At 43.9% G+C, this 16,354-nt stretch overlaps 1 protein-coding gene across 1 annotated transcript; it reads left to right on the top strand.

Annotated features, from left to right (window-relative positions):
- The first annotated feature begins 1,971 nt into the window (after window positions 1-1,971).
- mfsd2ab (MFSD2 lysolipid transporter A, lysophospholipid b) lies at window positions 1,972-15,948 on the top strand. The gene is made up of 14 exons (XM_079176207.1): window positions 1,972-2,144; window positions 4,700-4,825; window positions 5,785-5,909; window positions 9,744-9,867; window positions 10,248-10,326; window positions 10,414-10,583; window positions 10,699-10,789; window positions 11,002-11,120; window positions 11,377-11,460; window positions 13,012-13,095; window positions 13,256-13,368; window positions 13,457-13,600; window positions 13,959-14,135; window positions 14,217-15,948. The coding sequence occupies exons 1-14, from the start codon at window positions 2,055-2,057 to the stop codon at window positions 14,269-14,271; spliced, it is 1,581 nt and encodes a 526-aa protein (XP_079032333.1). The 5' UTR covers window positions 1,972-2,054; the 3' UTR covers window positions 14,272-15,948.
- Window positions 15,949-16,354: the final 406 nt, after the last annotated feature.

Here is a 16,354-nt window from a genome sequence, read left to right on the forward strand (position 1 = left end):
ATGGAGTGAACTTCACGATCAGTCGCTCTTTCATTTTTAATTTCCTTTTACCTCGTTGCTGTCTTTTCTTTTTTTCCCCCTGGAAGTTGACATCAACCTCGGCCTGTAAATCTTGCAATATCACCATCGAAATGCCACAAACTTTCCACCCTCCCTGTGTGAAATTAGCCTGACAGACAGACAGCATTGCTAATGGCATGAAGTAATATTTCAACATGCACGCTTTGCAACAGAGCGGCGACTCTTTGCACCCAAAGACAATACAACAAACCCTTACATGATATTGAAATGATCTCAAAATGTGAGCAGATAACTGTGAAAGAGTGTGGAGAAATTCAAACAGCAATAAGGGACATTTTTAAATCCACCTCAGTCGGACATAATGTCTTATCTAACCTGCGGCATGTTGACACATTAATTTGCCTACAGTAGTATCACGCCATGTGTGCGTGTGGTCTGAATTTGACTGTACAGTTCACATGGTTGAGGTTCAACTATCTGAACATTGGCATTGCAGTTGTAGTCTTAGAGGCATGGTGTGAATAAACAAATATTGACACATTCGGAGATAAAGCTGCATTGTAAATGCATGTTTGATCTACGGGAGGCGGCCAGTGTGTGCGCTCTTACCTGTGTGAGGCCTGTCGAAGTGTGTGTGTGTCTGTCGAAGTGTGTGTGTGTGTGTGTGTGTGATGGTGGAAAGACTGTGTGCAGCCATAGCCATGAGTAAACATGGCAAAAAATCTTTACATCTCCTGCATTCCAGTGCCGGACACAAAGATGAGCATTCAAACTAGTGGCGGTGTGTGTTTACTGCATGTATGCTCAGCTATAATGGGAACATATACATGCACAGCCAGTCGTCAGAGCAGAAGGCGCTTTGCAAATAAAGACCTGAGAGAGAGAGAGAGAGAGAGTTTGAGGAAGCTCCTTCAGGCAGCGAGCAGCTACCCTCCAGTTAGCCGCATGAGTAAAGTTGTTGTTTGTTCTGCCACACATGAGGAATCTTGTGTGTGCTGCCATTAAGCAGCCCGGCTATATTGAGTGTCCATATGAAAAGATGCTAAAACGGTCACTTTGAACCGTCTTCATTGACGGTCAGCACGGAGGAAGGTGGTCACTTTGAGCTGACAGCAGTATGCAGGACTGACCGGAGATAGCAGTTACACACACACGCACACTGTGGAGCATATAAAAACTATAAAAAGAGTGCGTGCGTGTAAATGACATTGAATAATTGAATTTGAATACATTTTGGGACCATGTTTGTATGAATGCAACTCATCCCAGAAGCATAGATAAGACCAGGAAGGAACACACTTTTTTGATTGTGGGGCTATACAGAGAAATAAAAAGAGTCACGGCCCAAACAATAGTGAATCTGTAGTTTTCAGACAGTTTCAGAGTAAGAAAATCAACTAAAGAAGAAAACCCCAATGTGCCATAGAAACATGTATAGTTCAATTATTAAAATGTACAACAATTACTACACAGCACTTCAAAACAGTCAAATGTTTAACATTACAGTCGTATATTGGTGCTTCTGTATCTGCAGCTCTTAAATAAATAAATGGCCTTAAAAATAAAATAACTTTTTAGGGATTTATTCAGTTAATCCTTAATTTATGATTACAAAAACATGATGTCTCAATGCTGTTTAAACTCAATAATCAGTACATTAAGGACTCAGTTGAGTAACACGTTGTGTTGGATATTGGAACAGGGGGCCCTTATGTTTGTTTATAGATATGCAAACATGTGACATTTTCACACTAATTCAAACGCTGATAAGTTAGATAAAATCAGATGAAACTTGTTGGGTGAGTTGGATTCCTTATCATTGCACGAGGGCACGCCTTCAGAGGGGCGGGGCTAAATATGGGGTGGAATGCCAAGGGGGCGGGGAGCTCTAAAAATTACTACTACACCCTTTCTGCCTCCGCATCTTCTTAGTTTCCACAGATTGTAGAATCACTGCGAACGTGTATCTGCGAAACCACCTGTTTGATATTTCTACGTTTTGTTTTCCACGCAAGAGAACCAGCTCCTCTGCTATGGCTAAAGGAGAGGGGGGAGAACAATACTCCAACGCCAGTTTATTGAATAAACCAGTCAGCTCGGATGGAATCACGCTCGCCAGGAAGGTACGTTTCATTCATTAATTTATTTTAATAAATGACAAACTGTTTCTTATTTAACACACAAGACCGCACCACACCACGCAGTAAACAAAGAAGAAGCATTTTTTTTCTTCTTTTTGATGAATGCAGCACACCCGGTGAAGCGACGTCGCAAGGGACTGAATCACTTAACGTTACTTGTTACTAGGCGCGCGCGTCGCCGGTTGAGATATTTCTACACAACAGTTGGACTTAATATCATCTCATATGTGACTCGTTGACTTATTGAGTGAATGAAATGATTGATAGCGATTAAAAATGTGAAAGAATACGATTAATCTTTAGTGAATTAATCAGTAATTTATTACTTTTAGCTTTCAACCGTCAGCGAACCCCCCCCCCTCCTCTGAATATTTCAAAACGTTTAAATCATATTGCTGAACGGAAGCTTTTGACGGTTAAATATAGCAGATTTAACGTTAGCTAAGTCATAATTTCAGTTTGTAGACACTGTAATGAGGTGTTTTAGCTGCACATGTAACCACAGCCACATATAGCTACATTTAAATCCCTGAAATACGAACGTTAACGTTGCTCTTATATCGTAACTGCTGCCTTTTTAAAAATGTTCGTTTTACTTTAGCAGACGTTGGCTAACGTCAAATTAGCCTACAGAAAGTTTCTCATTTGCATAATTGGTCTCCCTAATTAATTAAAATGAATCTCGTAAAAAAATTGCAGTCACACTGGAAATGTCTCTCTAAAAAAAAGGAAACGCTGTAGGGTGTTGTCGAGTAACAATATAAGGTATCTAAGATACTTCCTCCATACTAGTTTATGTAGATTTGTTTTAGTCTTGCGTTCAGGGACACGTGTGGAAATTAGAATTGTTACGTGTCTCTGTTTTAGATATCACGTGACACAAGGTTTTAACAGTGTAGTAGCAAAATGCATCTGCATGTTATGAAAACAGCATCTAAGCTATTTTCACCAAACTTCTCGACAGCTCTACTTCATTTCGTATTTAGAGTGCATTTGTACGGGGGTGAGACCCATATCTCCGATAGCTTTGAATGCAGCAAGGATCACCTTAACAAGGCGACGTGTCAGACCCAGAGGAGGCAGGCTGAGAATGAATCCTATATCTAAAAATCAAGACTTTTTAAACATCTCGTGCAACGTTTATCAAAAACTGTTCCTCTAAAAAGCCCCAAGTTTGAGGATGTTTACTTGACTGTGGTTTGCAAGTGTGCAGTGATAACATAATTACTTCAGTGATAACATCTTTACTGGTAGCACTGATAGCACGAGTAGTAGCAGCTTGTTGAGACATCCTCATTAGATAAGCTGTGTGAGGCAGATTGGATTTTTTGTGTGCAAAAGACATTTAGCGACACATTCTCTCTACTGTAACTGGGGTCATTAGTACATATACAAAGGAACATTAGCACACCGTCAATCAAACCTCCACCCAAGTTACATGACACAGTAGGTACTAAATCACCAGGTGGTCCAACTGGTGTAATGGCAGCCATTGTCTGGGTTTGAATAATTGGCTGATACAAGAACTCATACACAACATAGCAGCAGGATGTTTTTTTTGTCACCTAAACAAAGGCTGGGTTAGGTGTATCAACAAGACGGGAGGCTGCTTCATTGAGTAGTTTGCAGCCACAGTGATGTTTTGTGTTGTGGTCGTGATCTCAGATGAGGTCTTTCTCATGCACTGGAAATGTGTCTTGGAAATTCTTGGAAATGTGGAAATTCTACCTTTTTGATTGGTCAGCGGTGAGGGTGTGTTTTCATCCCTCTGTGGGCAGGAGTAGTCAGAGCTCTGGTCTAACTGGCAGCCGTGGCGTTGATTTTACTGTTGGCGTATTAAGCCAGTTCAGGCTGCTGCCAAGGTGCTTTTAGACCCTGGCATGCCCTGGCACTAACCTGCATAGAGTTGTGTTGCTGCTGGAGTTGTTTTAGTGTCTGTCTGCTGAGGAAATTATTACATCTACAGTGGAGAAAACAAGGAAGAATTGAGCACTTGTTGGAAAGGGGTTTCTTGTTTCCCCGGTGGCTGTCCCTGACTTTTGCCAAACATGCTACATGATGATTTGCTTCTTGCCAGCTTGAGACTCTAGAGATTTAAGATATTTAGGCCAAATTCCTCATGAGGCACCGATAAAACGCGTCTTAATCGGACTAGTGCGATAAAAGGTGACGCTGAATAATCAGATTAAGTTTTGTTCAGACAGAAATTGAGAAAGTTACCCGAGGATGAAACCGTGCACTGTATGAATTGACCCCTCCTATAATTAAAAGGGCTTGGCTCTGCCAAAGCCTGGAAAGGTTTGTAGGGCAGCTGCAAATACTACTGCCTTTAAGGACACTTTCTCCAAAAGTAGGTTAATGTTGAATGAGTAAAACGCCTCAAGCTATTTGTTTGGCATTGTCTTCTTAGCAGATATTCAGATCTGAGATCTGCTATATTGTCTACACTTAAAATGTCCCAATCCTGGTTCCACTTTTAGGATTGATGTAGCTGCTTTTATTACTTGATTAACTCTTTTTTTCTCTTCTTTCCCCAGAATGAACATGGGAACAGATTGTCAGTCTGCAACAAGATCTGCTATGCCATCGGCGGAGCCCCCTATCAGATCACAGGGTGTGCCCTGGGATTCTTTCTGCAGATCTATCTGCTGGACGTAGCTCAGGTGAGTTGGTTTTTAGGCTATTTCAAATCTTCTTGATCACACCTGTCCAAGACATTTAGTGTCTCTTTCATAACACAGACCTAAATATATCCCAGCCCCCCCTGCTGCCCTTACAGGACCACCATACCGGTAAAGGGAACATACTGTCCTTCCTATACCCGATGCCGTACAGTATGTCTGGTGGCATTTACAGACTTGAGAACAAGCGAGTTGTACACGATCCCCTCCTGTGCCCTCGCACCACCTCTCTCACAAAGGGCACATGCCGGACATTGTGACTGCCAAAGCTCCCCAACAAAGGAGCGATTATCCTGGAGAAAAATGAAGAGGTGGAAAAAGTTGTTTCCATTATACTGACTTCCATGATGTAGCTCCACTGTATCAGAAGGCTTGCAGGGGCTTCAGGGGAGGGGCGGCGGTAGCGCGATGGGGAAGGAGCTCGCTTTAATGGGCTCTGACACTAATCTCATGGATAGCTTTTGGGTCAACCGCTTCCCAGGGTTTCGCTTTGTCAGGCTACCAAGATTGTAGATTAAGAGTCTGATGGGTGACACAGCGTGGCGCTGATTGTACAGTCGAGAAGTCGAGCATTCAATCCCGCCTTCAGGCTCGTCTCCTCCACGCTAAATGAACAGCAGACAAGTGGTACCTTCACTATGCAAAGAGGTGCCTTTTTGACTAATGACAATGAAAAGCACTACTCACTGTAATGTCACGTTGTATAGCTTCACTGCTGACTCCTCCATCATCAGCTTAGCAGTTTAACCACCACATGCTATGTATAGTTTGACACTTAGTCATTCTATTGTTGATGGTATACACGTAAGCCTGGAGTGATTTGAATGGCTACCTGAAAAGCAGGTTTGAGCATCAAGAAATTCCCCACTGAAATGGAGATTTGTGTTCTTTTTTAAATGTCACAGTTGCGCTAATACTTGTGTCTTCTCCCCTTTTTGCAGCTGGATCCCTTCTATGCCTCCATTATTTTGTTTGGGGGCCGAGCGTGGGACGCCGTAACGGACCCGACGGTGGGCTTCCTGGTCTCCCGGAGCCCGTGGACGCGTTTCGGACGCATGCTGCCCTGGTAAGTGGAACTCCCGGCTGTAACCAGCGAGCTACAGTTTGATACATTTGGATGCTATTTATGTGACAACTACATCTGCGAGGTTTTTAGCAGCACCCTCCTCCTCCAGCTGTAGTGTTTGAGTCTCTCTCAGGCTGTTTCCATTAGTTTGTTGATAAAGCCCACTTATGTGTCACTGAAGCACTTTTCACACATTTACTGGGGGCGGCCCTGTCGCTGTCAGTCTCGGTGAGTCACAGCTGCGAGTGGAAGTTTTCCAAACCATACACTGTACATGTGTCAGTGTTTGGGGGCGGGGATTTGTGAGGAGATCACCAGCGTCATCTCCCGAGAGGTTACTTTGGGTCATGCTGATGCAGTGACGGCTGCCTTTTCCTCATTGTTCACACATGTGTCCATTCAAACTCTCACCCCTGTCTCTCTCTCTCTCTCACCCCTGTCTCTCACCTCTCGCTCTCACTCTCGCTCTCTCTGTGTCTCTGTCTCACACACACACACACACACACGGCTGTACACACAGACTATAAAATAATCTGCTTTAGTTGAAATGGTTATGGCTGGGCCACTGCGGACACAATGCGAAGGCTCTAAGATTTTCAAAACGAATGCATTCGGTCCCTGCAGGCGCTAGTCTTCGACGTTTCCCACAGCATGGCCTTTGGTGTGGCTTTGACAAATATAACTCCTGCCTGCTACCGAGTTTGCTCTTAACAGCAGCCACACAAACCGTCTTTGGACCAGTACACTTTGACTTCTTTCTGTGAAATCCTCTTTGTAAAGAGCAAAAATAACGTCAAAATGTCGCCTTGCAAATGTGCCGGTTGTAGTCTGAGGGAGTGGGAGGCCTGAGGGGATTTTTTCCCAGAAAGGTTCCGGACCCTTTTTCTTTTTCAGCTGCCACATCCCCTCCCCCACATCCCAGAGCAGCCTACGCGGTGGCTTCATTTCATACGAGTTATTCGTGAATGATTGTTAAAACACTGCAGAGCCGATGTGACGGGTATAATTCACACGGTTGCATAAGCTGAAGTACAGTGTGGGGTGTCAGTGGTAGCTGCTGGTCAACACAGACAATAAGTTGGAACATGCAGTACCTCCATAGTGGGACCAGGCGAACAGGTGACGAATTAACTGTCAGAGGGTGTAGGCAGCTTCATAATGAGCACCACAGGGAGGCCTACTTGCCTTCTTGATTAAAAACATAATCTCCCTAGTTGGTTCTGAAATGTGTGCACCCTTGTTTAATGAAGGGCACACTTGGGAGATGAACCCGGTCATGAAGGCCTCCTTCCTCGGTGTCCTGTGTTAATGTTCCCCTGAGAACACCTGCATGATCTCATTTAGATTACAAAAGGAAGAAGGATCCAACGTTGGGTAACAGTTTCCCAGAAGAGACGGAAACGTTCCTCTTTTGTGATGACATGACGCTGAGTAGCAGGTGTGCAACAATGTGTTGAAATGGCTTCTTGTTCTGCAAGTTTCTAGCCGAATGATCCTCCTGTCCACATACAGCCACTGTGAACATTATATTTAGACTTCTATATGTTGGTAGTCATCCAAAGAAATAATAATTTCATGCATATTGTTGAAAGAAAAGGCTTTTCTTTTGATAGACTTAATTGAACTGATGTGCGAGAGGGTTAAGGGTCAGTATAGTTATCGTAATTTTTAACATCAAGATCCTGACGTTTGAATCTCAAAAGTGGGTCATGCTTTGTGCTGCTTGTGCAAAGTGAGATGCATTTGTTGTGGGAGAGGATGGGTGGGGGTGGGAGGGGTTTGTATGAGGGATGATGGAGGAATGATTGGAACGTTCACTTTCATCACGGTCCTCTCCGTCGTCGTATAAAAGAGGAGATGGGTGTGGTGGTGAGGCCACAGGAAAGCTGCCGGAGCGGTTGCTACATCTTAAAAGCACCGTGTAGTGTAGTGTGTGTGGTGTAGGATGTGGGGGAGGGGAGAGACGAGTCAGGCTGGTCCCTCATTGGTCCAGCCCACAACACACCACATGCGTGAGCCAATGAGGCCTCGGCTGCGAATGGCCCGGCAGGATTTTTAAAGAGTGGCTGAGGAATTTCAGGAGTTTACTACAGTTCAAGTTGTGAAGCAGAACGAGTCGCACTATTGGTGACAGTCTGCAGGTTTCCTGCTGTAAATAAAAACATGCATATAAATGGATTTCTTTGGACGTTGGCTGTTAGGTATTCAGGGGTTGCATTGCTACTCATACTGACTGCCTGTCTTCCTTAATATGAATATATTAAAGTCTGCTACAGATTGGAATGTGGATGTTTTTCCCTTACCCAGTGATTGTGTGGGTTTTTCCCACATTAATTTCACATAAAGCATGATTTATTATTTAAACTTTCTCAGATTTCTGAAGTTATTCTCAGAACATAAAACATGAAAAAACCCATAATATCACCTTGGTTTCTAACTTTTATTACAGCTAATCACCCACCCAGACAGATTATTGCTGCCCAAGTAATTCATTTATGTATATGTCGGCCCATTAATGTAAAAAGAAAAGGTTTTCACAGTTAAGCAGCAGACTAAGCTGTCACCTGCTGGGATAAAATCCCGTCTCTCTCGTCATCGCGGCTATTTCAGAGGACATTTGAATACGATTCCAGGAAGGATCTCATACAGTGTCACTGCACTTGTGCCGGCAAGCACAGTGCAAGTCCTGGCTAAGCCTTGTAACACGGTGTTGAGAACAGCCTTCACTGGATGGGACGTGTCTATTTTATAACAAACAAAACAGAGACGCAGTCTCAGTGTCTTTTCATACCACCGCTTGTTTCATCCGTGTTGCAGCATGTCTGAATGAAGCCGAGTAAGTCAAGTCGAGCACCATCGTGCCTCTCGTGGTGTGCGTTCGTGGCATTTGACACAGAGGTAATAAGCTTTGAAAGAAATGCATTCTTAAATGCATCGTCATATCCAGATAAAGTATCGGACCACTGCTGCACACGCCCACAGTGGCTTCACTCGGGTGTACAGTTAATCACATCACATGCGCTACAGAGTCAGCTGAGCGCCGCTCCCCCTGACATCACTCTCTCCAGAGTACACACTGTGGCTCTAAACAGGCTTCGGGTGATTAGTGGCGAGTCTGCAGCAGAGCACTTTGATTGGAAATTAGCCGGCGAGAAGTTAAGTCTTCTTTATTTATATATATATATATATATGAGACAGTGACGTGTTGCTTCTTGTAGTCCGTCGTGACGCATTTGTGATTTTAATTTCCCGTCCGATAAGGATGAATCACCGGATGTTCGAGTGATATCCTGGAGGAGATAAGGAATGCCCAGACTCTTGTTTCCAGAGGCGGGGCTTTTCTCGCTATCTCATATCTGATTGGAGGGTTTTGATCTGACCATAGGAAGAAGCAAATAGTGGGGAAGGAAGTGACCAAAGGAATTGTACTCCTGCAACGTTTTCCTTAAAATGACCTCATGTTGCACATTGATGGGATGTTAGACATGTGAGGAGGAGCTTTGAACACACAGCTTTGCCTCATTGAACCATTGTCATGTAACAGAAGGACACCAGTGAGTGTTACGTACTCTCATAACCCTGATTTAGACACAAGCTCATCCTGTTCCATGCACGTGAACGCCAGGAACACCGTGTCTAAACACTGGTGCTGAGCTGAAGAGAAAATTTGGCACAAATTGAGTGAAGGCCACTGACCTCACATGGCCACAGTTTGTTACGTAACGTCCCCTCTCTTCATTAAGGCTGATGATTGTTGTAGGATCACGTTTTCATCCACTAATGATGTTGTTGTTGTTGTTGTTGTCTCCTCTTGTTCCTCTCGTCTCCATGAAGGATCGTGCTCTCAACCCCCCTGGCCGTGCTTGCCTATTTCCTCATCTGGTTCGTTCCTCCCTTTGAGGAAGGCAAAGTCATCTGGTACCTTTTCTTCTACTGCATCTTCCAGACCCTTCAAACCGTGAGTACCACTCTCCAGCCCACGCAGATGTTTACCATTTACACTCCTCTCCTCACTGACTCTTTATTATGAAATGAAAGGTTATTGGCGTTCAATATGAAGTAACCTGAATTGTTGATCATTGCAAAGTGTTGCAGTCTTTCCAAAATATATAAATAGCCATAACATTCTTCTAATTGCACAATAAATCTGAAAGTATTCCTTTAAGGAATAGTTTAACAGTTTGTTTGCAGAAAGTCTATCTTTCCAGCCGAATGTGAAGAGACAGATTTCCCAAAATGTTGCACCGTTACTCCTCTTTACTTCTCTGCACGACCAACAAAGGGAATCTGCTCGTCATTTATTTCTCACCTTGTCGCTCTTTTTCTTTGCAAAAACAGTGTTTCCATGTGCCATACTCTGCCCTCACCATGTTCATCAGCTCAGAGCAGAAAGAGAGAGACTCGGCCACCGCATACAGTGAGTATCACAGCTTCACATGCAACTTTTTGATTATTTCGCCGCCTCCTCAATGGCTAAAACGTCCGCCGTGTTTCCTCCCATCAGGGATGACGGTGGAGGTTATGGGCACTGTTCTGGGCACAGCTATCCAGGGCCAGATCGTGGGTATGGCGAACGCTCCCTGCGTCCCAGGACCCGGCGACATTGACCTGAGCAACTCCTCTCTGTCGGTCGGACTCAATGCATCGGGGCCGGTCATCTCCCTGGATGACACGGTAAACACACTGAGCTGTTAATCAGAGGTTTAACGGTTAAGGGCCGATTACAACCAGTGAGAAGAACTAAGAATGGTGTTTGCTAACCGTTTCTTCTCTTGTTCCCTCTTTACAGAAAGTGGCCTACATGATTGCCTCTGGTGTCATCTGCATTATCTATGTCCTCTGTGCTATTGTTCTCTTCTTCGGTGTGAGAGAGCGAAAAGGTAAGACGTTAATCTCTCTGTCAAACCGGCTCCGTCCACTCGTTTAGTTTCCTCATCTTGTCTTTCATTCAAAGTAGTGAATCAGAGGTTTAGGTTTGAATGGGAGGCCTTCATGACCAGTGATGGGACGAACCACAAGAGTTGAAATTGTTTTCTATTGATTGTAATTTAGTGTCTTTGCTCATTCTTTCCTATTGTTTTCCTCTCTCCAGAGTCTTGTCGTCCCAGGTCGGAGCCCATGGGTTTCTTCCAGGGGATTAAGCTGGTTATGGGACACGGACCGTATGCCAAACTGGTCATGGTCTTCCTCTTCACCTCGCTCGGTTTCATGGTGCGTACAGAGACACACGCACCATTTTACTATGACCTCAGTAGGTGTATGTACTGTGTGTCAAGCCACTGTTAGTTTTGGGGTTGCCGAGTCCAACTGGCTCTGCTTAACTCACTGGTTTGTGCTCCCGGCCAGAGTTAACGTGGCGCCTGCAAAGTTGGCCAAGGTGTGTGTGTGTGTGTGTTTATGTATATGTATTTGTGTGTGTTTAGGCAGTAGAATTTGACCGAGTAAATCTCTGTGCTTTGTCCCGCAGCTCCTGGAGGGAAACTTTGCCCTGTTCTGCAGCTCTACACTGGGCTTCAGAAACGACTTCCAGAATATACTGCTGGTCATCATGGTGAGTACACACACACGCACACACACACAGGTGGCACTTTCAGGCGCCCTGTTGCCAAAGCAATGGTCGCACATTTCGCCCAGCGCACGAAACCTTGAGCAGCCCCGTTTGTGTGGAACAAGTTAAGCCGTTAGCTTCAGAGTGCAGACAAAAGCTTCCCTCCCAGGGTGAACACATAAATTGTTTCTTCAATCACAAGGCCGGTCTGTACTCGGTCAGAAAGCGGAGTCTCCTGGCTGCCCATTGTCCTCTGTGACTGCTCGGCCTGAATGCCATCCCATTCCCACAGACCGTAGTGGAGCCACATCTGATCTCTTGTTTTATCTCTCTTCTCCTGAAGAAACGGTTTCTCATGTCGCGTATTAAACCCAATTAATCCATCGATGTGCTTTCTGTAGCATGCACATCACCACTGCTCTGCGTAGTGAGCTTGAGCAGCTTACTTTGCTTTGATCCTGTGCTTTATGGAAAGGATTATGGAGGCAAGGCGGTGACCTTTTTGTTAAAGTAAATTTTTTTGAGGCTTCAACAGTGTGAGCTTTGACAGGAGCCGCTCCTTAATCAGCAGTAAGTGATCCTAATCCTCCTCTTCAGTAATTTGGTGAGATGTGAGATGAAGCCCAGCTCAGATCTTATTAGTGCAAAGATGGTTTCAAACTCAACAAATCTATGTCGCTGGTATTATATAAGGACTTGTAACTCAAACTGGATGACATTGACGCGGTCAAATGTTATGAAACGTTGTGTGAGAGTAACTTGAAGTTCCATAATTGCGACAAACAAAAAGAGCCTTGTATGTACTTTTTTTTCATAATGTGAGGCACGTTGCATCAAGCAGGCTGTATGGGACATTGTTCCAAAGCTTTGCTGCCGCACCGCAAATGAACTCATTGTTCACTTTCATTTAGCAGCAATACACTGAGGTCAGTTGTGTAAAACGTGCTTAATGAGGAAGGTTTTGAGAAGACATTAACTGATAATTATGTTTTGATTTCTGGGGAGAAGCCTGATGAGGCTCACAGAGGAGAGATCTGTGTACGAGCAAGGAAGTGGCTTTGAGGATGAAGTTCAGACTCTGTTCAAGTGTTCAAATACTGCTGAAACAACAAAACAAAAAAACCCCGCTGCAAAACATTTACTCATAGCGGGACGCCACAGAGCCAACGTCATTGTTTCGCACATGATTGTGCAGCGACATGTGGGCGGTTTATCTCTACGCTTACCGTGAGAGAAGGTGGATACTGTTGCATCACCGTTATCTTTGCCTCAGTCAAACACGGAGGGGTCAGAGGTCAAACCGATCCACGCTAACCCCTGTAGAGTCATGGGACGACCCCTGTGGAGGTTTTGCATCACATTGAGCTCAATTTTGTTTTGGGAAGAGCGGTAGAAACCATATTGTTTTTCTTATGTGGCCCAGAGGGTCTTCCCTGGTTTAACCTGTACCAGAAGGCCTTGTGTGGAATTGAATGCAACTTCTGTGAGTTTTGTCTGGAGGGTCGAAACAAAACCTTGTTAACCGGACCTTGAATGTTTCTCTTCCCCCCTCAGCTGTCCGCTACTCTGGCCATCCCCTTCTGGCAGTGGTTCCTGACTCGCTTTGGGAAAAAGACGGCGGTCTGTGCCGGCAGCTTGGTAAGGCCCACAATCCCGTTCAAACACCACTTCTGAGTCATACGAAGCCTGTCGGATTGACAGGAATTAAATGATGTTCTATCAGCTCTAGTGTGTTCGTCTCTGAATGGCTGCTGATCTGGTGTGCTGTAGTGGTCTAATGCGTTTCTGTTTTGTCCAGTCTGTGATTCCCTTCATGATCCTGGTGGTGTGTATGAAGAGCAATCTGATCGTCACCTACGTCGTCTCCTTTGCTGCTGGCGTCGGAGTGGCTGCAGCCTTCCTGCTGCCCTGGTAAGATCCCTGCTGACTCCATGTTTTTCTTCTCAGCAGTACATTTATAATAGATACTTTTGTGACTCTAACTTTTTATGTTTTTCAGGTCCATGCTGCCCGACGTCGTCGACGATTTCCAAGTGCAGAACCCCGACTCCACCGGCCACGAAGCTCTCTTCTATTCCTTCTACGTCTTCTTCACCAAGTTTGCCTCCGGAGTCTCCCTCGGCATCTCCACTCTCAGTTTAGAGTAAGTCGTCGCTCAAACACGCACAACCTATATTGTGAATCATTCTAAACGGTTTTGTAGGTGATTCAATAGGTTTTTATCTCATGCACCGAGACACAAGAACAAATGAGGCTGAGCCAATTCTCCCAGTACCCAGATCCTACATCAAAGCAAGGAATTCCTTTTGCTCTTATTAGATTAAGTACAGTAAGGCTGTAGAGTGTGTGTGTGTGTGCTGCACACCACATGACTGACTCTTTGATCAGCAATCGCAACAAGATCTTGGCTTTACTAAAAAACAAAGGATCACCAATAGTGACGCTCTGCGATGCATGAAAATGTGAATTTCTTTTTAAATTGTGTTTCTTCTTTTTTTCAGTTTTGCAGGCTACATCAGCAGAGGCTGCTCTCAACCAGAGGAAGTGGATATAACCTTGAAAGTGCTGGTCTCCGCCGCACCCATTGCCCTCATCCTAATCGGCCTCATCATATTGTACTCGTATCCGATCACAGAGGAGAAGAGGCAAGGCAACCGCAAACTGCTACAGGAACAAAGGTAGGACTGTGGACTGAAATGCCTTTTTGTTTGTTTGTCAGTGAAGCAAATCTCCAACTGAAGACTCTTTTTAATTTTCAGGGACAACGAGGCAGATTCAGAATCTGACTCGACAGAACTGGCATTGGTGATCTAGCGCGTGTCAGAGACCCGCGGACCAATGAGGCGATCGACTGGCTTTTTGCACTGGGCAGGACCAACTGACCCTGGGCCTGTCGGATCGTACAGACACTGCCTCGTTTAATCACGCTGCTGCTGTTCCAGGTCTACAAGACTTGAGCGACTCAAAGTGTCATCGCCAGTTCAGCCACGCTGAGGCCTTTCCAAAAGACATTTGACATTTTCCCAGCATGAAATTCATTCTCCTCTCTTGTTCCGTCAGATCTCAAAAGCTTTTTTTGGTGTATAACATACTACTTTTGAGCACTGTGGAAACAAGGTTTTTTTTCTTTCTTTTTTGGGGGGTTGGCCTTGTCCTCAGTTGAATTTGCACAAAACCATAAAATGTGATGGGAGCATGTTCTGTCGGCGCTGCCGTTATTGGTGCTACACTTTCGATCCTCGTACATAACCACATCAACGACCGAGAGCACTGCGCTAAAGACAACTTTATAGTTTATAGAGATGTGAGAAACTTGAATACGTGATAACGCCTTAATATTCAGAACTGACTAAATGGCCTGTGTCAATCACTTGCTGTTGTTCAGAAACACACACCAAGGTGTTTTTGTAATCTTACAAATAATCCTTATAGTCAGTTTGTTTGCATCTCATTCCTATCCAACTGACTGTTTGTTTTCTTTTAAGAAGCCGTCATAATGTGATGTTTGACCATCCTAAGAACTTTAGTTCAACCACCATAGAAACCACTACACTAGTAAAAGCAGTTAGCTTGCGATTACATTTCTTGCATTATCTTTATTTATAGGACGGCTACTGAAGACGGGAAAAGCTTTTCTTTTTGCAAACGCTTTTCATTTCCCTTAATACTGAGCAAATCGGTGACGACAGTCGTTACCGATTGAGTTATATCATTATTTAAATATTTATTAGTTTTTTTTAATTCATGTATGCTGGGAAGTGGTGCTTCTTGCAGTATTTAAATATATTTAAGGCCTCTGAGGTTCCAACTGAATTAGAAGATTAAAAATGAGGAAAATGTGTTTGGAGTCAAATTTTAAAACACTTGCACGCCTTTCAATGCATGTTGCAAACGCTGATATCTTTGCTCCGTATGCATTCAAAAAGGGAAGCACATGATCGGGAAAGAAGAAGGGGGAGTGAACGTGTGTGTTTTGAATGTTGGTTTTTCTTTGTGTATTTGTGTTTAATGAAGGAGCAACCAGGATGCTTTGTGATCATCTCAGTCCCTGTCATTAAAGTGTGGATTAACGTAGTTCATATCCATTGATATGGAAATGTGTACATGCTGTGTCATGTGATAAATACTGTACATCTTTGACACGTTTCTGACAACTGGGTTGCCGATTGTCTTTTTTTTTTCTCAAGAGATTCCTCATATCTCTACAACATGGTGCCATTTTTCACCCACCGTGTCTGTAATAATTGTACATTCTGTAAATCTCTCCCTGTTTTATTCTGCCAGTGTTTTGTCTGTTGTGGATCTGTCGGTAAACGTGACTCGTGACACGCAGAAGCCTTGTGTACATGCCTCCTGTGCATATGTATATATTGTATGTAAACCTGTAAATATCTTTGATATTTGTGGCTGTGAAATGGACCTATGAACACTGTATTGTACGTAGTTATTTAAGGAAAAAAGACATTGTTAATAAATACTAATTGATAAGTGTACTGTGAACGAGTTGACATTTATTGTACTTGACTGATTTTTATTGTCTGTTCTCGTATATCACACATGCATCATATGGATATGACCTAAAGCCTACCGGAGAGATAATTATATAATTAATTTAGTGGCTTATATCTGTCTTCAAAACATCCAAAACTGTCGTCGAAGGTGTCCGGAGCAGTTTGTGGGAGCAAAACGTCAAATTGAAGACTCATGAATGGGGCTAGCTTGGAAAAATAATGAAGAAACAAATACTCAATTATCAAAGTTTGCGTGATGTGGAGAAACTATTAGCTTATAGCACTGCAGATGGACTTTTACAGCAGCTCCAGTTCTATTTACACATTGGACATTATTCGTGGTCCACTACTGCCATCTATTGCCTGAGTTTTGTTCCAATTTTATA

This window comes from Pholis gunnellus (assembly GCF_910591455.1).
Source record: "Pholis gunnellus genome assembly, chromosome: 16".
Taxonomy (NCBI): Eukaryota; Metazoa; Chordata; class Actinopteri; order Perciformes; family Pholidae; genus Pholis; species Pholis gunnellus.